The following is a 25,746-nucleotide window of genomic DNA, read 5'->3' on the forward strand; positions in this document are numbered from 1 at the left end:
AAAAACGAAAAAGAAACCCCCCCTAAAATCACGTTTTCTAAGCGACCATGTGAAGACCGGAATTATGTAAGAAAAGTGCAAAATGAATCCCTATGAGGCTCAAATTGCCAATGAAGAGGTTTTACCTGGAAACGACTATGCACACAAATGTAACTTACCTATTTGGACGCGTTACAATGGTCCATGGCTTAAAAATACTACCGATGCAAAATCCAACCCCCCAACGGCCGAAAAGGCAAAAATGGACTTGAAATGAAAAACATAAAAGCCAAATTGACAAATAATTTCAAATTACCATTTGGCCCTTCGCCACACTTCAAACATGATTTATGAGACCCTATGAAAGAATGAAAATGGAATTCCCACACCTGATGCAAAAGTTATGACATAATATCTCATGAATTTTCAATATTTCCATAATGAAGTTTATAAGTAAAAGTGCATAACATACATAATATATGATATTGGCCTCCAGCCTCATTACATACACATCAAAAGAGTGTCAAAAGGTGCACTTAAGTGCACATTACATGGCTTAAACAATAAGTACAAGTTTTGTCAAAATAAACAGAAGTAAACATGATATGCTACCATGTGCATATTCAATGTCATCAAAAATACTTCAAGACTTCTAGCATGTCTAAGAGTGTTGTGTATCCCACAACAAAGCTTCTTTACCTGCAAAACACCCAGTAACTTCGGGGTGAATAAACAAGTCTAACAAGTTTATTCGTAGGGGACGAGCATGCATAACTCGATTTCTTTAAGATTTTTAGACAACATGAATCATTTCAAAAAGGGATCATGTCACCTAACGTCTATGTCAAAGATTAGACTCAAGGATCATCCTAAGTTATCTTAGATCATTTCTAGCATAAATCGCATCATCTATACAATTCAAACAATATGGAAGCATGTTATACAAAACAACAAGATAAAGGTTCATAAAGGTATCAACTTGCAATCTAGAATATAGAAACAACTAAAGTGATCATGCCACCTAACCTTTATGTTCTAAATAAGTCTAAGGAATCATCCTAGACCATGTTGAACAATCAAAACACAAATTACAATTTCAATGCAATCTAGCCACATAAAAACATGTTATACAAGGCAACAAAATACAAATTCTTAAAGTTATCAGCTTGAAATCTAAAGCACGAAGACAACAGAAGTGGGTCATGCCACCTAACGTCTATGTTCCAATTGAATCTATAGGAACATTCCTAAACTACATTAGAACATCAAAACATAAATCATAATATTGATGCCATCTAACCAACATTAGAACTTTTAATACAACGTTTAAAGCATGGTTTCTCAAAGTAAACATCCTGAAACTTAAAACGAGAAAACAAGTAAGAAACAACAAGTCATAACATCATCTAGTTATCAACTTGAAATGAAATGCGAAATCAAATAAAGTGGATACTTGGACGTCACGCCGGATCAAACTGACAATGTGGTTACTTTAGGGTTACAAGCCCATGGGTAACCTCCCTATATGTGCACTAGATTATATAGAGGGACTATCCCTCGTACTAGAACCACGTCCTAGCCGTAGCCAAACAACGACATCCCTAAGTTTCCAAAATCAATAAATTGTGCAACAACATATATATCAGCATGTATATATAAGATAATCAACTATCTACTATGCACAACCAAATTTGGAAACCTATATAATACATGCTCTAAGTCTACAACTAATATGATATGATGAATGTCGAATCTTCAGTGTGCGATTCGTTACACGCTATGCATGAAAGATGATAAATACAAAATGTGCAAATCATTACACAAGATAACAATATATTCAATAAGGAAAACATATTCTCATGAGTATAAACATAGCAACTATGTTATCCAATGCTCAAAACATAACTAAATGAATATACAACAAGTCCATGTCTAGGATTTTGATATAGAAATGACTTTCAAACACAATTAAATCCATGGCTCAATTAGATAGAATTTAATTAAATAAAAATAATTAAATTCCCTAGATTCTAATTCAATTCCAAATAACCTCAAATTAATACATATTAAAGAACATGGCATGGTCATTACCTATATCCATTCTAAAACTTAATTAGGTTATTAGAACAACAAAGTAGAACTCTAATTAAATCATGCTAATTTAATTACCAAGGTTCTAAAGCAACTTCAAATGGTCCACAATCAATATATATTAGTAAATAAATCATGGCCAATACAAATATCAAGTTAAAATCTTAATTAAGTTAATGGGACCATAAAATAGATTTTAATTAATTCTTTTAATTAAAATTTCTAGATTTTTAAATTTAAGCAAATACTCTCAATTTAACATATCTTAGAGAACATGCCAAGAACTAATGTAATATCACATTACAAGTTTATTTAATTCAATTTACGACCATGTGAATTAAACTTTCACTAAAGTTAAATATAAAATAAAAGTTGCAATTCTCATGCAATTAATCCCAATTTAATACATGTGAACAACCATACCAAAGCCTAATTTTCTAGCATGCCACAATTCAATTCCAAGTTGTATATCACCATGGGGATTAAATCTTAAACAAGGAAATTAATTAAAAGAAAGGTTTCAAAACCTTACCGAATATTCTAAATCAAATATATGTGAAGCTATATGGCATGTAGATCAAGAATATCAAGTCGTAATTCAAATGGAGTAAATAGTGCACTCGGGGCAAATTATTTAATCAAGTTAATTAATAATTACTAATTTTCAAAACACCTCCAATTACTTTCAAATTCAACTATGTTGAAGAGCATACTAAGGTCAAATCTAGAACAAAGTGCTTTCTAGAACTCTCCAAATCTTGTTCTATTGGTCTTTCCTGCCCAATCGTCTCCGCACGGCACTCTAAAGTAGTGCATGTTGGTTGAGCAAGAATACTGTAACTAGGAAGAGGAAGAATGGAATTGAAGGCATAGTCTCAATAGTTACCAACAAATTGATTTTGGGTTCCTGGTACTACGATATTCATATATAGAAAAGTCGAATTTATAACTATGTAGATGGTAGAGTTATACTCACACATTTTCCAAAAATAGAAAAAACTGGACATTTATTTTAACACAACCAAAAATAGAAAATTAGACTTTATTTATTTATTTATTTTTGGAGGGAGCAAGTATTTTCAAATTTATTTCATTTAATTCATTGTATATTTATGAAGATTTTAAAGTGTTTGACTTTACTACTATAACATCTTAAACATGATGTAATTCCGACCACCTCATTACTCCTCGTTCTATAAAGAATGTTTATTTATTTATTTTTTTTAAAAAAAGTGTTAGAAATTAGATTAGTAGATATAGAGAGTCAAAACATGACACCCTAAATTCTACAAGAGGCATCAAGGCATTTGCAAAGAATGTTCATTTGTGAACCTGACTTTTTAAAGAGCATGATTTTTAATATATCTTCATTGCATTGGTAATAAATAAATTAAAAAATTTATTTATATTAAATACACATGAATGTGATAAATATTAAATACACATGAATGTGATAGTTTACTTTTTTATAAGCCAAGATTAAATTGGTAAAAAAAAAAAAAAAAGAGAGGGTATTTTCACTTTTCAATTGGGACTTTCATTTTGGGATAGCAAAAATGAGAATTTGGACAAATTTATTTATTTAGTTAATTTTTTTTTTTTTTTTTTTTTTTTTTTGGGGACCGAGAGAGTTATTTTAAACATAATATGTGTGTGTCCAACTTGGTTTTTCATTATAACTAGACACGGTGCCCAATGATATTAATTTCATACTTATCAATGGGCTAGATAGCAGACCAGGCGCTGCAGGCCTCTACTTGTCAGCGTTGAAACTCCTTGAGATTACCAATTAAGAAAATAAAAAATAATAATAATTATTACATAGTCCATTATTAGTTTATTAAGTGCAAAGCAGGAGCTATTAACATTTACAACGCAACCATGAAGCAATTAACATTCATCAAGTTCCAATTTAGGTTTCTAATTTTAATATCTCACTTTTTTCGCTTGCAGAGTATTTTTTTTTCCTTTTATTTTTATTTTTTATTTTTTATTTTTTGGGAAGTTCAAGACACACAGACTCACAATATTGTCTCCGAGTTCGAACATTCAATCTCCCTTTTAAATGAAGAGGGATCATACCATCCAGGACCTTGCAGAGTTTGATTAACTCAACAATGTGTTAGAAAATGACTAATTTTATGCAATTGTTTTAGGTGGTTACATAAACAGAGTAGGGTGAAAGCTGAACCAGAGACTTGGCAATCTCTCTTCCAGACTTCTTTGAGGATCATGAATAGGATGTGTGATCATGTGTAGATGTTTAACCGTCCAATGCATTATAATACTCTTATTGCATCGAAGAGATCCTGACTCATTACATATATAGGAACAATTATCTCCCAAATAATTAAATATTTTGGATTATATATATTTCTGCATTAATACAGGTACATATTTCTAGATATTCTTTATTTTCATGACTTTCAATTAGTGAAAATTAAAGATAGGACAGAGATTTGCATCCTTAATGATGCACAGCCCATATAATTATATAACACATGCGCTTGTTATGCTTCTGGTTTAGTTACTAAAGAACTAACACAGGAACACACATTCAATTGTATTTATAAGCAATCTGCTGCATAGTGATGTAAAGCTCTATGGGTTTCGAAATCATGACCATATGATCAGATCCAGCTATGAACTTCACATCTTTAGGAGGGCTATTCTGAATCATATATTTCTGGAAATCAACTGGAATGATTTGATCATCTCCACTTATTATAAAAACCCGACTGACCGATCCGTATTTATTTTCCGTGAGCAGAGGCTTGCTCAAGTCATTCAAGTAAAATCCAGTTGGCCTCACCAACATTTTATCTAATTCAGCGTCCTGCATGCAAAGATAGATTAATAGAGACATCAAGAAAAACAAGAGCTAGCTCTTTTTATGGATTTATTCGTATGAAATTGCTTGAGATCGAACCTAACCTTCGTTGGAGAGTCATTATAAAGCTTAGTTGCAATCAATTGTGGACCAAAGAGTACAGATACTGGCTGTTTATTTGAATCATATACAATTATGGAATCCAAGAAAACGTCTGGTGAGCTCCTCTTGAAATACTGATCAAAACAAAATCCACAAAAAAACCAAATGTATTAAGAGAGAAAAATAAAACTCAAATTCAATAATAAACGAAATATATGGATATAAGAATTTTCCAAGGCTTGACACCGTGCAAAGTGTCCCCTCTGCACAGGTCGGTAAAGTTCAGACTTTCACCGCTAGATATGGCCTTACAGAATTATTTGCACTCAATTATGTGAATAATATTTAAGCCTTATAGAGATTTACTTCTTGTACGAGGGCAACTGGTGGATCTCTATAATTCGGCATTAAGGCAGTGAGAAAAACTGCAACAAAGATCTTCTCGGGAAAGCGCTCCATGGCTAGAGAAATGCAAAGGCCACCAAAACTATGACCAACTAGGACCACCTTCTCCTCATGAGGCAGGGAGGCCATGAAGTCCGTCAATGGTTGCACATACTCGAAAAATGAGGCGACCTCATTGAGCCTCCTCGGGTTCACCCCATTTGCGGCAAGGTCCAAGGCTGTGACACGGTGACCAGCGGATTTGAGCAGGGTGACAAGCTTGTACCAGCACCATGCTCCAAGGTTAGACCCGTGAACTAGAACAAAGTGCTTGCCAGTACTCTCCATTTCTTGTTCTATTGGTTGTGTGCTTTGTTTACTAGGGACCTATATTTTTATATGCTATGTTTTGAGTAGAAATTATTGAACTGAATCACGTGATTCAAGACAATCTAATAATTTATAGGTCTCGAGAGGAACATGTAAGGAAACGAAATTTGTATGTTCCTTCAGACCGCTCCATAAAATAGAGGGCGGGACATTGGCCAATCTACTAGAGTCGGTTACAGAAATATTTGAAGTTGGAATGAATTTGCATGTTAGGGCTTGAAAAAAATGGCTCAAAATAAGCTGGAGTTGACACTTGGCAATCTCTCTTTCAGATTTCTTTGAGCATCATGGAAAACGCTTGATAAAGAGCTAGAAGCCAGCATTCTTCTCGTGAAGAGGGCATGACAAGTCCCACTTCTTAGAAGCATTTTTCAAATACACAACGGATGTAGAGGCCGAATGGTACTTTCTGCTTTTAACCGCTAAATTCTTTTTTATATTTTTACTTTAGTTTTCATAACCCGTTTCAATGTAATATACGCTTTTGCAAGGGATTATTACAAATACATGGTGTTATGTAACCCATTTCATTATTTGATGACGTTGAAGTCGTGATGTTTTTAAAAAAATAAAGTTAGCCAAAGTATTGATTTGAAAATGGAAAAATACTATACATTTGTCCAAACTACTCTTACTATTAATTTCATGTATCACTTTTGTGCATTTTTATGCATGTAGGTACAATTATTACTATTATTATTTTTGTTTGTTTGCATGGACCATATCATCATGTACCACTTTTGTGCATTTTTATGCATGTAGGTACAACTATTATTATTATTGTTATTATTATTTTTGTTTGTTTGCATGGACCATGTCATCAGATACCACTCACTTCGTCTACACAAAAAAGTTATTAATTATATCCGTGCACAAAAAGTGATATTTGAAAATAGTAAAAGTAGTTTGAACAACGAACATTATTTTTTTATATCCACATCAGCATTTTGATCAACTTCATTTTCTCAAAAGTTCATGATTTTGACTCCACTTAATGATAAATATGGATCCATAAGTCCATGTATATGTAATAATCCCTATAAAATAAGATAGCACTAAAATAATTGTAATAATAATAATAAATAAATAATGATGTGGAAGAGAAGAAAACAGAGAAGAGTAAGTGATGGCAGTACACTGGAATGAGTAGAATCGAAGAAGTTTCCAATGGAATCATCTTTCTGGTTCTTCCATTTTAATTTGTAGAACAGGGCATCCGAGCCTATTGCAAAATTTTATTTTCTACAACAGGCCGACACAAACTATAAAAAGGTAACTTTTTACGTTAGGAATGCATGCCTGCCCTAAAAAGTCGACAGCATAAAATTAAGGGTCTGCTTAGTTTGTCATTCCGAAAAATAATTTTCTGTTTTTTATATATATAAAAAAAACCAGAAAATTGTATAAAAAGTAGCTTAGTTTAATTTTCTAAAAATCTAGTTATAAAAGGGCATGTTTTCATATAATTGTCTTCTATAATTATCTGAAAATATTTTTCTATTTTCGAACTTATTGAGAACCGTTTTCTAAGTGACAAACTAAGCAAATATTTATTTATTTTTTTTTTTTTCTTGCAGCGTATTAGTGTGTATTTCTGTGATGCAGTTACATGTATCCTTTATTTAATTTCATGACAGATAAAGAGCAAAAATCAAAGAAAATACCGTTCACCCTAAGCTTTTCAACTTTAGTTGACCTATGTGGTTGGACTTCTGGCTCCTTAATGGCCCAATTGTCACTCAGCTTGGGATTTGTGAGTTGAAAATTCTTCAACTGAATACATCAGTCTCAATGTTAGCCTAATTTTCTTATTATTCCAATCTCTAGACTTCTTATCCCAGCTTTATAGTATATCCCCACCAACTGATTCACAGGATACAATTGAATGGTTACCAAGTTCTACTTTGGTCTTCTCAATGGCACATACCATGAGAAATTTTACACCTCCTTCAATCATTTTTCCATGGCATCATTTACTTTGGTTCAAGCATCATATTCCAAAACATGGGTCCAGTGCCTGGTTAACAGTTAGAAATAGAAGCTATACACTTGACTCGAAACCTATGTCGTACAAGCATTACACAAATGCATACTACCTTAGTAGCTCATAGTAGAGTATTGATCGCTTATTCTTCAACTGCAAGTACAGCTCTCACATTTGGAGGTTTATCCAAGAAGTTGCAGGGTTCACCTTTCATGCCAATTCATGATCTGATTTGATTGCTTGGTGCTCCACTCACCGGCTTCCATCCACATTCATTGTACATAGTTATTGCTATCTGTTACTGACTATTTTCTTTGGATGGAAAGAAATTTTAGAGCATTCATAAACAAGTCTTGTTCCCCACATCACATCGTTACTCAGATCGATTAAATCTTCCATTTGAGCAAGACTTGCATCTATCACCCTAAGAAGTGGTTCAGACCTTAGTCAAGTTTTATCCTTCGATGACCTACAAAATCTCTATCCAAAGGGCTACTCCAATGCAGGTGACCAGACCTGGCTCATCGCCTAGTTAAAGTTGTTTTCTTGTTGTGGTTCATGGTTCCCATTTACTTGCTCAGGCTTATGATGTAAAGCATTTTGTGTTCTACTCCTGCCTCTTGCAGTTTGTTGTTGTGTCCTTTTTGGACCTCTTAGTACATTCTTTTCTCTTTTTATTATATACAAGCTTATTGTTGAACATGTGGCTCAATTTGAGGCTTGCATCACCCATGACATCATCTTCTTGGCCTCCAAGTATATGTGTTCATTAAGTTTTATTCTTGGCCTCCAAGAATGTGTGCCCAGCAAGTCTTTTGAGTGGTCACCAAGTAGCCTCATTTTGGTGTCCCATTTTGGTTATAAATAGCCTTGCCCTCCATGGTGTTGAAGCATCCCAAATCAATTGAGTGAGTTTGTAATATCAGTTAGTGGGTGAGAGAGTTTGGGTGTAATTGTGTTTTGGGTGTGAGCCATTTTGCCTTGTATCTCTTTTTTTCCATAGTGAAATATTGTTCTGTCTTCTCCCCATGGATATAGGCATATCCGAACCACGTAAATCCTTGTTTCATTTGTGTGTGCCATTTTAATTTCTTGTCATTATTTTTCTCTTTGTTCTCATAAACTCATATTCGATCCTTTTTTTCATAACAAACTAGTATCAGAGCTTGGGTTCGTGTATTGTGTATAGATACTGTTCATACATAGTTCACAGATACTATTCAGGTAATGGGAACTCTATCTTCATAGCTGTCCGGACTGCATATGGAAAGTACTTCTCATCGAAGCGAGCACTGAACTGATCATAAGTCAATAAAGTCCTCTCCTCCGCAGAAGTAATTGACTCCCACCACTGGAGTGCATCCTCGACAAGCTTGAAAGTAACAAGCATCTGTTTCTGAACCTCTGTGCACTTAACCATTCGAAGATATTGCTCGACGTCCTTCTTCCACTGGTGAGCTACTTTCGCATCGGTGGAGCCTGAAAACTCAGGTGGGCTTCCTTTTGTGAAAGAACTCCTAACCTTTTCCCAAGGATCAGTCTGAACCACTGGTGTTGGTATAGGTGCTTACTGAAACTATGGCTGATTACGAAGTGCAGTTGTTATACCTGCTTCTATAGCCCGAGCAATGAGATCATTTATATGGGGAGGAAACTCTGGATCCCTGCCCTGATTGTAGCCCCGATCTTGAGACTCTTGAGTAGTCTACTGTACTTCCTCTTGCTTATTGTTCCACTGACCATCTTCTTCCAGAAACCCAAGCAGTTGTTGTTCTTCCTCCATTTGCTGACGCCGTAGGAAATCCTACTGCCTACGTGCCGCTCCTCTTCGCTGCTTGTTTCTTTGATTGTCCCGTCTTCTTCTAGTGTTAACTATGCTGTTAACATAGAAGCATAGACATCAGTACGATTTAAGTGGACCGTAAAAGAAAACAATCAATCCTAAACTTAGGCTCTAAATAAAAGAATACGTTACGCGGAAGTCTTAGAACAATAGATCCTTAGAGACACTTGAACCTGGAGTGCTCTGATACCAACTGTGATACCCTTTGATTCTAGAGCTAATGGTGATCAAATCCGAGCACAGAATACAAGGGATATCAAACAATTAATATTTAAACAAGAAGAATAAAAAAGAAATAAATAAATAATAAGCTGAAGAGAACTAAATAATAAATCCTTATTTTAAAATCCTCAAATAAATAATAATTAAAAATCCCATAATAGAATCCTTCAATCCTCTGATACCAGTAGTTAATTAAACTACAACTCGGGAATCCATACTGTGGACCCCTAATAATATCTAACTAAAATAACTGAACTGAAATAAATTCAATAAGTAAAATATGGAGAAGAGTCCTACGTAGAGTCGAAAGAGTGAATGACTATCGCTGCTCCGCACGAACAATCTCTAAGACTGGAACTGACGAACACCTGAAAAATAATGGTGGGTCAGGCCCACAAACAAGTTCTAATCTACTACATCCCAAACAGAGACCCGATACACATACACATCATAATTAATTCAACAAAAACTAAATAGTCCATATATAGATATATACACACTAAAGGAACCTCACTAGACTATAGAGTTATCTCAACCTGAATAGTAGGTAACATGCAAAACGCACATATAGTGGGCATGAGTACCTAGACCTACCAGGGTACACAACTACACCATATCTAGTTACACATCCCTGGCAATATACCACTAATCCTGAGACTTAAGCTCATATCATGGCGTATAATTATATATATAAAATCCGTCCACTCCAACCATAAAAAAAAACTATCCAAATATTATTGTAATAATATGTAATCCAACTATTCCGTTGACCTGACACGAATAAGTAGGACTTAACACTGTGGTTAATCCGTTCCCTTATTAAAAAATAGGTAGGACTTAACTCTTAAGTTAGTCCATCCCAAATATGCCCCCATCCCATAATGGTGCTTTAATCCACAGCATAACCAAATAGAAGTTTCCAATCCAAGGATAATGTAAATAATATTTACATATAAACATTATATTAATCATATACACATCCTTTGCATTTACTTGAGCAAAAAGATCAATTCTAGGTAGCATGCATTTAATTTACATCACAAACAATTAAAATACATCTCAACTAAATTGTACATCTCCATGTTCTGATTAAATTAATTTAAATCTCAGCGAGTGACTAAAATAATTTAATCCAACAATATCTAATTAATTTATCCTTTTAAAATTAATTAAATTCCATACTTAGTATGTAAACTTAAATCATACATACCAATTCTTAATGAGTCCATTTAAATTAAATAAATATTTAATTCAAATCCATCAATCAAAACTAACAAATATTAATTTAATATTCTAACATTAAATAGATTAATATTAAAAATATTAATTGCAAAAACTATTTAATCAGAACAAAATAAATAAATCCTTATATTAATCATAATACCAATCATTATATTAATTATTATATCCATAATAGTTCCAATCATTATATCAACCATGGCATTATATAACAATCTGTTTTTTTTTTTCTTTAAAGGAATTGTTAATAACTTCCTCGATCGGAGTGCCCAATGAAAGAAAACAAATTCCAAACCTAGTTTTATGAATTGCTACAATTAGATTCATGCCACTTTCTAGCTTGCCTCGTTGGGCGTGCCTAGCTTGTAAAAATACTAATTTTGACTTTACTCACATGCATACAAATTAATGCATGGAAAAATAAAATAAATAAAATTAAAACCAAATTTAATTCATGCTAACATAAGTCATGAAAAAAAAAATTAAATTAAATTAAACCCAAGGCCACCAACAGTGTAGGCAAAAGAATAATAATTAAAACCCATTATTAAAACCCATGAACTGAAATTTCAAAATAAATCTATGTAATTAGATCCAATTAATTTATTTAAAGAATCTAGAATTAATCTAGCATACATAGAGTATGAATCAAAGGAGAAGAGAATAATTAAAACTTGCCTTTAGGGATTTGATAAAAACCCTAACCTCCTTCTTCCTTTTTCTCTTTCTTCTACATTCTTCTTTCTCTCTCTAAAATATACTTCGTGATTTATTTTCTAACCCCTTTTACAACCCTATAGTTATATATTTATAGGCAACTAAAATAACCCTAATCCTTTTCCCAATCCAAGTCAAACTAATAAAATAAAACAAAATAAAATTTAAATACTAAAAAGGTAACTAAAATATATTTTATTCTTTTTATATATAGTATATAAATATATGTCAGATTATTACTAAAGGACTTTCCTTATACGTATATATTTATTTATTTATTATATATACATATACAACTATCTATGGGTAATTATCCGTACCCGTTAAACCCTTTATCCAAGGAATCCATAAGGCCCAATTAATTGGTCCATTACTACTATCCATATCCAATTCCTTAAAAAATATATAAAAATAAAAGTAAAACAAAACAATTGAATTCCTAAACAAAAACACATCATCACATACAATTTTTATTTAAATAAAGAAATCAAATACACGTTTTAGCACACAATTTTATTTAAACAAATAATTCAATTAACACATAAATAATTAAACCAATTAAACAAGTAAACAATTAGCCAAGAAAACAAATAAATAATTAAAATGAAATTAAAATAATTAAAACAATACCGATACTATCCTTTTGAAATTAGGGGCATTACAAGTGGTGATGACTCACAAGTTGAACCAGCCAATCAAGAATCGGGTGAATTGGATTCGAGTGGTATAAGTTTGGATCAAAGTGGTGATGAACGCCCATAAATGGAAAGTATGGTGCCAACCCCACTATCGTTCGAGTTTGAGTCCCTCGCAAATGATATATCAAACCAATCGCCTGTTTAGGATGTTCCTGATTTAGTGTCTGAGCCACTCCGAAAACAATTACCACAGCGTCACACTAGAGGTATTCCCAAACCCACATATGAACCTGAACTTTCTAGTAAAGTAAAATATCCCATGAGTCATTATGTGTCGAACCATTGTTTGTCAGAATCAAATTTGTCATTTGTACATCAATTATCTACTGTATTTATTCCTAACAGTGTGCAGGAAGCCTTAGCTGATCCTAAGTGGAAAGCAGCTATGAAAGAGGAAATGCAATCCTTACAGAAAAATAAAACTTGGGAACTCATTGATCTTCCTCCAAGAAAGAAACCAGTAGGATGTCGATGGATTTACACTGTGAAGTATAAAGCTGATGGATTTACACTGTTGAACGCTTTAAAGCAAGGTTGGTGGCAAAAGGTTACACCCAAACCTATTGAATCGATCACATAGAGATGTTCGCATTTGTAACCAAAATCAACACAGTTCAGGTCTTGTTGTCTTTAGCTTCGAACTTGGATTGGCCATTGCAACAATTCGATGTAAAGAATGTCTTTCTGTATGGTGAATTATCTGAAGAAGTCTACATGGATCTCCCACTAGGATGCATGATACCCGAAAAGTATAGTTGAAAGGTCTACAGGTTAAAGAAATCGTTATATGGGTTGAAACAATCTCCGAGAGCATGGTTTGGAAGATTCACAAAGTCAATGATAGCCTTTGGCTACCATCAGAGCAATTCAGACCACACATTATTCCTGAATAAATAACAGGGTAAGATCACTGCATTCATTATATATGTAGATGACATAGTGGTTACAGGGAATGATCCTGAAGAAATGAAGGCTCTCAAGAAGTACTTGTCCAATAAATTCGAAATGAAAGATCTAGGTCCTTTGAGATATTTTCTTGGGATCGGAGTGTCTCGATCTAATAAAGGAATCTTTTTATCTCAAAGAAAATATACCTTAGATCTATTACAAGAGACTGGCATGATAGTATGTCAACCAGCTGAGACACCAATGGAAGAAGGACTGAAGTTATGTGTTGAGTCCAACCAAGTACCTGCTAATAAAGGAAGATACCAAAGACTTGTAGGGATATTGATGTACTTATATAGCACACACGAGACCAAATCTAGCTTATGCATTGAGCATTGTTAGCTAGTTTATGCATGATCCTGGAGAGCAACATATGAATGCAGTTATGCGCCTTTTGAGGTATCTGAAATCTGTTCCTGGAAAGGAAATTTTGTTCACTAAAAATACTGGTTATCAAAACATAGATGCATATACTGATGCTGACTGGGCTGGAGCTATAGATGATAGGCGATCTACTTCTGGTTACTTCACTTTTGTAGGTGGTAATCTTGTTACATGGAGAAGCAATAAACAAAATGTTGTTGCTCGCTCAAGTGCAGAAGCTGAATTCAGAGGTATAGCGCTTGGACTTTGTGAAACTTTGTGGTTAAGACTTCTCTTGCGGGATTTGGGTTATCTACCGAGGCAACCGATTCAATTATATTATGACAATAAAGCAACATGTGATATTGCCCATAATCCAATTCAACATGATCGTACGATGCATGTCGAAATAGACAGATTCTTCATTAAGGAGAAGTTGGATGGAAAAATTGTGGAGTTGCCTAAGATTCGATCTGAAGATCAACTAGCCGACATTCTCACCAAAACAATCTCAACTCAAGTGTTTTCAAAAAATTTAGACAAGTTGGGCATGTGTGACATGCACCAACTTGAGGAGGAGTGTTGAGATTTTACCTCTGGTAATTCAGGATTATACAGCTGTAAATTGAATTATTTACTCCTTGATTTAGGGCTAATTGGTAGGTAATTTGTTTCCCGATTATTGTATAATTAGTTACCTATTTTAGCTAGGTATTATTCTATAAATTGAATGTAAAGCCATCATGAATAATATCGAATTGAGTTTTGATTCTCATATTCTGTCTCTGAATTTCAAGACAAAATGCCATTCCAACCATCAGGTTCGGTTTGGATTGAGGGATTTGGAGGGATAGTGACAAAAAAGAAAGAAAATGATAATATAAATTGTGTTTGGATTGTTTAAAATGAAATAAATGAAAGAATTGGAAGAGATAGCTATTCCTCCATATCCTTTTTATCATATCCTAAAAATGAGAAGATTGGGAGAAAAATGATAATGGGTTAAGTACTATTTTATAATTCCGAAATTGCCATGCCAAATTAAGGGTTTAATAAGGATGTGTTTCTGAAAATTCGTTTGTTCCTCTCTCCACACATGATACTCATAACCTGCCGAGGCAAGTTTCCATGTCATTACTCTGCTCCTTTTCAGTTTCCGCTTCCAATTTGAGGATTCCCATACCTGGAAATCCTTCCATGAGCTCGGATTAGTGTAGAAGCCATATTTTTGTTGTATACCACATTCCATATCACCCTTGTATAGGCACACCGGTGAAAGAGGTGTTCAAGATCGTCAGCTGAATTTAGGCATAGGGCACATACATTCCGTTACATTGTAAAATGCAAAGATGGCAAGTAAGGACCTTTTTGTTGTTCTTATCTAAATAAGATTTATAAATTTAAGATTAAAAAACACACTCACATGCTCAATCTCAGGTAGCATTAAAATATTTCACATTATATATTTTTCTGCAATTCGGTTACATTGCATTAAAATATTCCACATTATATATATTTCGTGAAAATCAAAGAGAACACATGATGGAACAGCGAACTATTTTGTCTGACCTTTTCGACTTATTTCATAACTTTATTTCATTACCTTTTATTTAGGCTATCTGTGCATGCGACTTAATGAAGCACAACCCATTCAGCCATATTTGTAAGCAATCTGCTGTAAAATGAGGTAAAGTTGTACGGGTTTCCAAGTCATGACCATATGATCAGATCCAGCTATGAACTTCACTTCTTTAGGAGGGTTATTCTCAATCATATATTTCTGGAAATCCACTGTAAGAGTTAGATCATCTCCACTTATTATAAAAACCCGAGTGACCGACCCGTATTTATTCTTTGTCAGCAGAGGCTTGCTCAAGTCATTCAAGTAAATCCCAGCTCGCCTCACCAAAGTTTTAGCTAATTCCTGGTCCTGCATGCAAAGATACATGAATAGGTATCAAGAAAAACTAGAGATAGCTACTTTTAGGGATTTATTAGCATGAAATTGCTCGAGTTCAAACCTCACCTTTCTTGGGGAGTCATTATAAACATTAGTTATAAGGAATTTTGGACCAAAGAGTAGGGAAACATGCAGATTATTCGAATCATATACAATTTCGGAATCCAAGAAAGACGAGATCGCGCTTTGAGACTGTTCTCCAAAACAGAAGCCATGGAAAAAAATTTAAAAATAAAAATAAAAAAGGAAAGAAATGTGTTAACATATGCATAGAGATTTTTTTTTTTTTTCTTTCTTTCGAAAAGTCAAGCAATTTTATAGAGATTCAATAATAAACAAAATAGATATAAGATTTGACATGTTTTAACAATTAATCCGCTATAAATTTTGTAAAATATGCTTTTTTTTTAATAAGATTTAACATTAATTAATTATAATAACCTGAAAAATGATTATTAATTCTTTTCTCTTTTTTTTTTCCAATCCCTTAATCTTTTCCACCAGTGTATTATATTTTGGACAATACTTACCTTCTCACCGGTGAGTAGGAAATATATATATACTTACTTTGATGTGATGCAAAATTAGTGAAACACGTGTCCCTACAATATAAAATAAAAAAAATTAAAAGATTTGGGAGGTTATCCTGATTAAACCCAATATGATCCAAATCTAACTCTCTTCTCTACACTCACGTTACTCTTTTTGTCTAGTGAGTAAATGAGAAGGGGATCTTGTTGAAAAATAAATAAATAAATAAAAAATTAAGCTAAAATTCTTAAATAAAATAATATTACAAGATACAAACAAAGCTTTGAATGATGAATAGAAAGAATAACTATAAATGTAGTTAATAACAATCTATTCTGTATCAAACCATGTGAACCAGATTTTATGTAATTTGGTGTACTTTAGATCAAAATAATTGATAAATATATATAAGGATTACACATTAAATCATAAAAGATAAAAGTCAAAACTTCCACTATTAGCATATTAGGGTTTAAGCGTAATAGTTTGAGAGAGAGAAAGAGAGGGAGAGTTAATTAAGAATTTGATTTGCATCCATTTGGATTGACCTGGTAAGTATTCAAATTTTTTAATTTTTAATTTTTCTATTTAGGGACACTTGTCACATTATTTTACGCCACATCAGGGGTAAGTATATACTTCCTACTCATCGGTGAGTAGGCAAGTATTGTCGGTTTGTTTTTATTTTTATTTTTTGTAAACCTATATTTTTCTCCCTTCCTATCTTATTTATTTATTTATTTAATGTCTCCCCTTTCTAAATCTCTTACACTCTTCTTCTCTACGACCTTTTTCTCTAGCTTATTTTTTTCAATCACACCATCTCCATGGGCCAAGTATTGGAAGACATAAAAAATGACAAGACAATTCTTTAAACTTCACAATTTACCTTTAACAAATCTGGTATTAATTTCAATGTAATTATTTTCTTTTGTTAAGATTTTTCTTATTAATATGTTTAATATTGGATAAAAATAAATAAAAATGAAAATTAAACTTATTAGATACTATTAGAAAATCTTCCATTCAAATTTTTAATTTTTATTAGATAGTTTACATCTCTAAAGATAAAAGGAATAATTTTTAAACAAGAATTATTCATATAATTTTATATGAATAGAATAAGTATCAAAAAGTGTATATATATATATATATATATATATATATATATATATTCCTTTCGTAAATCTCAAGTCATTAACAATAAACTTATATATAGACGAACTCTTATGAATCAAACTAATTTATAGGCTATAGGGTACAATTTCCTAAACAAAATACTGACTTTAAAATGAAAAACCAACAATATCTAAATTTTGAGATACAATTCTCAATAAATTGCATACATTTTCATGTTACAATTATGTTCAGAAATTTTAAGCTAATAGAGATTTTCTTACTTGTTGTAAAAGGGTAGCTGGTGGAGCACTGTAATTGGGCATGAAGGCGGTGAGGTAAACTGCAACGGAGATTTTCTCCGGGAAGCACTCCATGGCTTGAGAAATGGAAGAGCCACCATAACTGTGACCAACTAGGACCACCTTCTCCCCATTAGGCAGGGAGGCCATGAAGTTCATCATTGGTTGCGCATACTCAAAAAAGGAGGCGACCTCCTCGAATCACCTCGGGTCCCTCCCACTTGCGGCCAGATCCAAGGCTGTAACGTTGTGACCCGCGGATTTGAGTAGGGTTATAAGCTTGTACCAGGACCATGCTCCAAGGTTAGACCCATGAACTAGAACGAAGTGCTGCCTAGTACTCTCCAATTCTCGTTCTATTGGCCGTTCCGCTCCTCTCACCTCCGCACCGCACTCTAATATACAGGTTGGGTTGAGCAAGAATACTGCGAATAGTAAGACGAAGATCGGAATTGAATGCATTGTCTCACTAAAAATATTTGTTTTGCTTTTCAGTGACCAAGATTTATATATACTGAGGACAACCATCTTACGTTTTACCTATGACGGATACGTGGGCAACAATCTTACGTTTTACCTATGACGGATACGTGACCAAGATCTATTTACTTGTACAACGCCACGTAAATAGATCGGAATTGGACGGATACATGCACGTCCAAGTTCTAAAAAATAGATAAGACTCATTAAGTAGTCAATAACTCAATAATCCTTCTCGGAAATATAGAAGTCCATATACATGCATATTTCTTAATGATTTTCAAAGTGATATAAGATTGATTCTTATCCCCTCACTCTCTCACTTCTCCTCAGCCACCCGTCCCTCATCTCTCTCTCTCTCTATCTCTCTCTCTCTCCCCGGTTGGAGACTTGAGCAACCCTATTTAGGTGACAAGTGACACTACTTGCTAATATAATTTGAACACGACACGAGATAAACAAGTTTAAATAAATTTTAATCAGGTCGTAAATAAATTGATACGATTAACTCTATTAATGAATCATGTCAAAGTATGGTTAAGGAATTTTGTTAGAAAAGGAGTAAACAAATCAGAAACTTTACGCGAAATCTTGAATAGCACTCGCTAAGAATTTTTTGCGGATCTATAGACAAATACTTTCCTCTCTGCAAGGAAATAAATGTGGTATATTTACTTTCTAAAATCTGTTTCCGGGTGAATAAGAAATTAGCTCAAAAGTATAGTATTTTGATAAGCTTACACAAGTATGCAAAATGTGGGAATTGGTTGTCCATCATTGAATAAAAAGTGAAACTAATAAGAGTATATATAGCCCAAGTTTGTAATTTGGGTTTTAACTCAAGGGCACCCAAGTTTTTAAGATAAGAGGACCTAGGCAAGTTTGGGTCTAAACCATTTATCACACAAACGCGCACCCCGCCCGACATGGTTCAACCATAGGTTTAGTTGTAAAATCTGGATAATTTTTTATTAAACATAATTTTTGAACTGGACCTTGGCGTTTGGGCTTAATTTAATTTTATTGAGCTGGGCTTATTCTGGTAGGTTTAGCGAATGGTTATGTCTGATCCGAAGTGCATCCAAGGTTGCACCTGGTGTGAACCAGTGCATCCCAACATGAATAGGTGTTTTGGTGATGGTTCGGGCTGAACTATTGTGTCCAGTGGTGGTTCGGGTCAACCAAAAATGCACATGCATGCCTATAAATACCCCTTTGGTCATTTGCAAGTCACACCAAAACTTAGAAATTTTCTCTCTAGTTCTGAGTTTTCCTCTTTCTTTGCATACACATAGTGTTAGTATGTCAGTTTGAGTCTTGTTCAGAGAGAGAGTACTATACTGAGCCGTTCGCCCATTTCTTTTGTTTGCAGTGCTATTACATAAGAAAGAAAATTTGTTGTATCCTAGGATACAGACGCTACAAAGTCCGTCAACACCATAGCGGAACGAATATATCCTAAAGACATAGAATTAAATTCTAGCATCGGCCTATTATTAGGTTCATTTTATATATAGTTTATTATATTAGTTTATAATTGTATATGATATATAATATTATTATCACAGTATTATATATATATATATATATATATATATATATATATTTATTTATTTATTTATAACATTAAATTATATATAAATATAAGGTTAAAATCATAAAACCCTTATTACTTTCAAATTTTTATCATAAAATCCTAACCTGTTTCAGAAAACTCTTACACTTTTAAAAAGTGATCACATTGCTCTAATATTTGTATTCAACCCATTAACCGGGCTATGAAATGACAAAAATTAACCTTACTATTTAATGTTAAATTAAAAACTAAATTTTAAAAGAAAAAAAAAATACAAAAACACCCTTTAAAATTACAAAAATTATGTTTGAGTGAGAGAAAGTGGGTGAAGAAGAAGATTAAACGGTATTTTTATAATTTTAAGAAATTATTATTATTTTTTAATTTAACATTAAATTGTGAGGTTAAATTTGTTATTTCATAGCCCGGTTAATGAGTCGGACACGAATATTGGGCAGTGTGATCAATTTTTAAAAGTATATGAGTTTTTTAAAATAGGTTGGGGTTTTATGATCAAAATTTAAAAATAGTAGGGTTTTATGATTTTAACCTACAAATATATTACTCCTTAAGTGCCGATTCTTTTAAATAATGATAATATAGTATATCATACACATACACCTTAAACAACAAATCTAATCCGTTTAATCTCGTTTAACTATTGACAATTAGGCCATTTCCACGTAAATCCAAACAAATGCATTTCCTCCTTAAGTGCTAGTTCTTTTAGTATGATTTTTAAGTGATTAGACTTGTTTAAACATTTATAGTCAAGCAATTAACTTAACTAGGGGGTGTTTTATCGATGTTTTTCATCTTTCTTTGAATATTCGGGTTTGTCTTTTAATTTATTATTTTGTGGACTACTGACTAATAATTTGGTTGTATTGGTAAATAGGCTAACACGTGTAATCCATTTAAGCAACATGTCATGTTAGTGTTGAAGGTCCATGACATTATTATTAAACAAATCGTGTTCGGTTGACTTGTGTTAGCTTAATGTGCACAACATGATTATGATCTGCAAACACAAATTGCCATTCCTACCCTGCAAACACACTTAGATGGACACGACACAATTATGACCTACAAATTGCCACCCATGAATAGTTGACATCAAGAAAAACAAAAAGCTAGCTGTTGTTATGGATGTCTTCGCTTGAAATTGCCAGAAATCGAACCTAACCTTCAATGACATCAAGGTCAATTGCCAGAAATCGAACCTAACCTTCATTGACAAAAAGCTACGTACGTTAAAAAGTATAGTTGCAATCAATTGTGGACCAAACTGAAACTGTTGAGGCAAATTGCCTGGAAGCATTCGGAGACTAAAAAAAAATTGTGGACCAAAGGAATTTAAATGAATTGGGTATAAACGTTAAGTTTAGAAAGGTAAAGTACAAGAAACATCCCGACTTTTTAAAAAAATGTATAAATTCATGTACTTTGAAAAGTTGTACAAATTGCTCCCTCGTTGACAATTTTGACCATTTTTTTTAAAAAAATCCCATAATACCCTTAAGAGAATTATAGGTATTTATTTTTTTAAAAATAAAAAAAATATATTTATATTTTTCTAAGGCACCAACACCAAGGGACTTACCCACTTAAGCCAAATCCTTGATTATATCTTTATATTTTTAAGCATTTATATAAATCAATAGAAAATTTGATTTAATTATTCTCCTTTTACTAACTTAATAACAGTATAAAGAAAATTTAGATTTTCAGATGCATAGACAAATAATTTTCTCCTTTTAAATTCAAAGAGAATTAGCTTCGTCTTGATACTAAATTACTAATTCAATGAACAACCATAGCAAGTAAGAAACTTTTTTGTTTTTTGGTAAGTAAGAAAAATATATAAAAGCAAAAAAAAAACACTATACAAATATATGCTTGGGACATACCCCAAGGCCCAACAAAGAGAGGCCTACTGGCAATGGACAAAAGAAAACCCCAAAAAAACAAAGGCTTATAGCCCAAACAAAAATAGAGACAAAAGGCATATATCTCAAACAAAGTCCAAAGTCCAAACCTAAAATGAAAAGCCCACAAATAGGCCCAATACTTCAAAAGTTGGAACAAAATGTCATTCCAACCATCAGGCGGTTTGGATTGAGGGATTTGGAGAGATAGTAACAGAAAAGAAAGAAAATGATAATATAGATTGTGTTTGGGTTGTTTAAAATGAAATAAATGAAAGAATTATAAGAGATAGCTATTCCTCGATATCCCTTTTATCATATCCTAAAAATGGAAAGATTGGGAGAAAAACGATAGTGGGTTAAGTATTATTTTATAATTTCGAATTTGCCATGCCAAATTAAAGGTTAAATTTGCTTAGGACGTAAGGATGTGTTTCTGAAAATTCGTTTGTTCCTCTCTCTCCACACATGATACTCATAATCTGCCAAGGCAAGTTTTCATGTCATAACTCTGCTCCTTTCCAGCTTCTGCTTCCAATTTGAGGACGCCCATACCAGGAAATCCTTCCATGAGCTCGGATTAGTGTAGAAGCCATATTTTTGTTGTATACCACATTTCATATCACCCTTGTATAGGCACACCGGTGAAAGAGGTGTTCAAGGTCGTCCGCTAAATTTAGGCATAGGGCACATACATTCCGTTGCATTGTAAAATGCAAAGATGGCAAGTAAGGACCTTTGTGCTGTTCTTATATAAATAGGATTTATAAATTTAAGATCAAGAAATACACTCACATGCTCAATCTCACGTAATTTTAAAATATTCCACATTATATATATTTATGCAATTCAGTTATATTACATTTAAGTATCCTTTATTTTGTGAAAATCAAAGAGAATACATGATGGAACAGAGAACTATTCACTCTGACCTTTCGACTTATTTCCTAACTTTATTTCATGACCTTTTATTTAGGCTAGCTGTGCATGCGACTTAATGATGCACACACTGAATGGTTTTGAAATCATGACCATATGATCAGACTCGGCTATGAACTTCACTTCTTTAGGAGGGCTATTCTCAATCATATATTTCTGTAAATCCACTATAATAGATTGATCATCTCCGCTTATTATAAAAACCCGAGTGACCGACCCGTATTTATTCTTTGTCAGCAGAGGCTTGCTCAAGTCATTCAAGTAAAACCCAGTTCGCCTAACCAAAGTTTTAGCTAGTTCCTGGTCCTGCATGCAATACATGAATATGTATCAAGAAAAACAAGAGCTAGCTAATTACCGAAAAAAAAAACAAGAGCTAGCTATTTTTAGGGATTTATTCGCATGAAAATTGCTTGTGTTCAATTTACCGAAAAAAATTTGCGTGAGTTCAATCCTCACCTTTGTTGGGGAGTCATTATAAAGATTAGCTACAAGGTCTTTTGGACCAAGGAGTACGGAAACAGGCTGATTATTCGAATCATATACAACTTCGGAATCCACTATAGGCGAGGTCGTGTTCAAATACTGTTATCGAAAACAAAAGCCATGGAAAAATAAATAAAAATAAAAATAAAAAAGGAAAGAAATTTGTTAACATATGCATAGAGATTCAATAATAAACAAAATAGGTATAAGATTTGACATGTTTTAACAATTAATCCGCTATAAATTTCGTAAATTAAGTAACAAATGCCCAAAACCACACATTCGAAACTAAATTCCAACTTAGCATATATTCATGAGCCACTAAAGCAACGTGTAGGCCACATTTTTGAAGTTTTTTTGCATTATTTTCTTTAATATGCTTTTTTTAATAAGATTTAACATTAATTTATTTTAATAACATGAAACATAATTATTATTTTTTTTCTTTTTTTCCCAATCCCTTAATCTTTTCCACCAGTGTATTATGTTTTTATTTTTATTTTTATTTTTTGTATGGGTGACAAATGGGCGGGTTATGTCAGATTTGGACTGGGTTAAAGTGGACGGGTCAAACATGGGTCAAGACCCAAATTCAATCCGCTCAGAACGGTTGAAAATGGGCTGGGCAAAACTGTATAGGGTCAACCCATTATGATCCATGGACCAATAAAACTAGTTATTTATTTTTTTTAAAAAAATTATATTTAAAAAATGTATAAGGCCAACCTGTTAAGACCCATATTGGTGTTTAAAAAATAAAATTTTCAAAACAAAAAAAAAGACCCGTGAAAAGCCGCCTGACCCGCCCAAAATATTGATGTTTAAAAAATAAAATTTTCTTAAAAATTTTGATGTTTACAAACATGGAAAAAAATAAATGTAATTTTTATATTTGTAAAAAAAAAAAAAAAAATTCACCTGTGAACTTGACCAACCTGCACAAAATATTGATGTTTAAAAAATAAAATTTTCTTAAAAATTTTGATGTTTAAAAACAAGGGAAAAAAATGTAATCTGCATAATTGGGAAATAAAAAATAAAAAATAAAAATTTGACCCGTGAAACCTGAACGACCCGCCCAAAATTTTGATGTTTAAAAAATAAATTTTCTTAAAAAATTTGATGTTTACAAACAAAGAAATGTAAAATGTAATTTGTTTATTTGTAAATTAAAAAAAAAAAAAAAAAAAAAAGGCCTGAACGACACGTCCAAAATTTTGATGTTTAAAAAATAAATTTTCTTAAAAAATTTGATATTTACAAACAAAGAAATGGAAAATGTAATTTGTTTATTTGAAATTTTTTTTTTTTTAAAAAAAAGGGCCTGTGAAACCCGATCGACCAGCCCAAAATATTGATGTTTTAAAAATAAAATTTTCTTAAAAGTTTTGATGTTTACAAATATGGAAAAAGAAAATGTAATTTGCATATTTGGAAAAAAAATAAATAAATAAAATAAAATAAAATAAAATTACTGACCCGTAAAACCCAACCGACCCACCCAAAATTTTGATGTTTAAAAATATAGAAAAGAAAAATGTAATTTGTATATTTGTAAAATAAATAAATTACCCGTGAAACCCAATCGACCCACCCAAAATATTGATGTTTAAAAAATAAAAATTTCGTAAAAATTTTGATATTTACAAATATGGAGAAGGAAAATATAATTTGTATATTTGCACAAAAAAAAAAAAAAAAAAAAAAAAAAATTACCTGTGAAACCCGATATGGGTTGGGACTGAGCTGGGTTGGGCCCAACTTGCAGCCCTTCTTGAGAGAGAGAAACTAGTAAAATGCAATATAGAATAGATATGTGTTGTGTGTCTATTATGTGATGGTGAAATATGGATTGAATATAGGTAACCATATCTAACCCATCTTGACCCTCAAATTAAATAGTTTAAAAATTATTCAACCCATTTTTTCCTCATCTTAAATATGGTTCACCCATAATTATTAAAAAGCAAATAAATGTGGGCGAGTTGATAGTTTGTAACCCATTTTATCACCCTTAATTTTTTGTAAACCTATATTTTTCTCCCTTCCTATCTTTATTTTTTATTTTTTATTATTTAATGTCTACCCTTTTCTAACTCTCTCACACCTCTTCTTCTCTCCTACCTTTTTCTCTAGCTTATTTATTTATCTTATTCAATCACACCATCTCCATGGCCCAAGTATTGGAAGACATAAAAAATGACGAGAAAATTCTTTAACTTCACAATTTTCTTTTAACAAATCTGGTATGAATTTCAATGTAATTATTTTCTTTTCTTAAGATTTTTTTTATTAATATGTTTAATAAAAATGTGAATTTGGATAAAAATAAATAAAAAAAAAAAAATTTAAACTTAATAGATACTATTAGAAAACTTCCTTCAAAATTTTATTAGATAGTTTACATCTCTAAAGATAAAAGGAATAATTTTTAAACAAGAATTATTTATATTATTTTATATGAATAAAATAAGTATAAAAAAGAGTTAAGTTTTGGCCTTAAGTCTCAAATTACATTAGCTGACACGGATAGAATTATGCATATATATATTCCTTGGCTCCGCCCCTGCAGAGAATTGAATTGAAGCCATAGTCTCAAGAAAAAGTCGTGCTTATTTTGTTCTTCAGGAACCTATAT

At 32.4% G+C, this 25,746-nt stretch overlaps 2 protein-coding genes across 2 annotated transcripts; both read right to left on the reverse strand.

Moving 5' to 3' along the window:
* Nucleotides 1-4,627: 4,627 nt before the first annotated feature.
* On the reverse strand, nt 4,628-5,734 carry LOC132316439 (probable esterase PIR7A). Its single transcript, XM_059814914.1, has 3 exons — nt 5,369-5,734; nt 5,005-5,136; nt 4,628-4,906 (listed from the first exon to the last, which is right to left on the reverse strand). Exons 1-3 carry the CDS (start codon nt 5,732-5,734, stop codon nt 4,628-4,630), a joined length of 777 nt encoding a protein of 258 aa, XP_059670897.1.
* A 9,707-nt stretch (nt 5,735-15,441) lies between these two features.
* Nucleotides 15,442-17,858, reverse strand: LOC132316440 (methylesterase 10-like). Its single transcript, XM_059814915.1, has 3 exons — nt 17,682-17,858; nt 15,817-15,942; nt 15,442-15,720 (listed from the first exon to the last, which is right to left on the reverse strand). The coding sequence occupies exons 1-3, from the start codon at nt 17,856-17,858 to the stop codon at nt 15,442-15,444; spliced, it is 582 nt and encodes a 193-aa protein (XP_059670898.1).
* Nucleotides 17,859-25,746: the final 7,888 nt, after the last annotated feature.

This window comes from Cornus florida, unplaced genomic scaffold (assembly GCF_030987335.1).
Source record: "Cornus florida cultivar Cherokee Brave unplaced genomic scaffold, ASM3098733v1 CherokeeBrave_3.0.0_Hap2_Chr07, whole genome shotgun sequence".
NCBI classification, from domain to species: Eukaryota; Viridiplantae; Streptophyta; class Magnoliopsida; order Cornales; family Cornaceae; genus Cornus; species Cornus florida.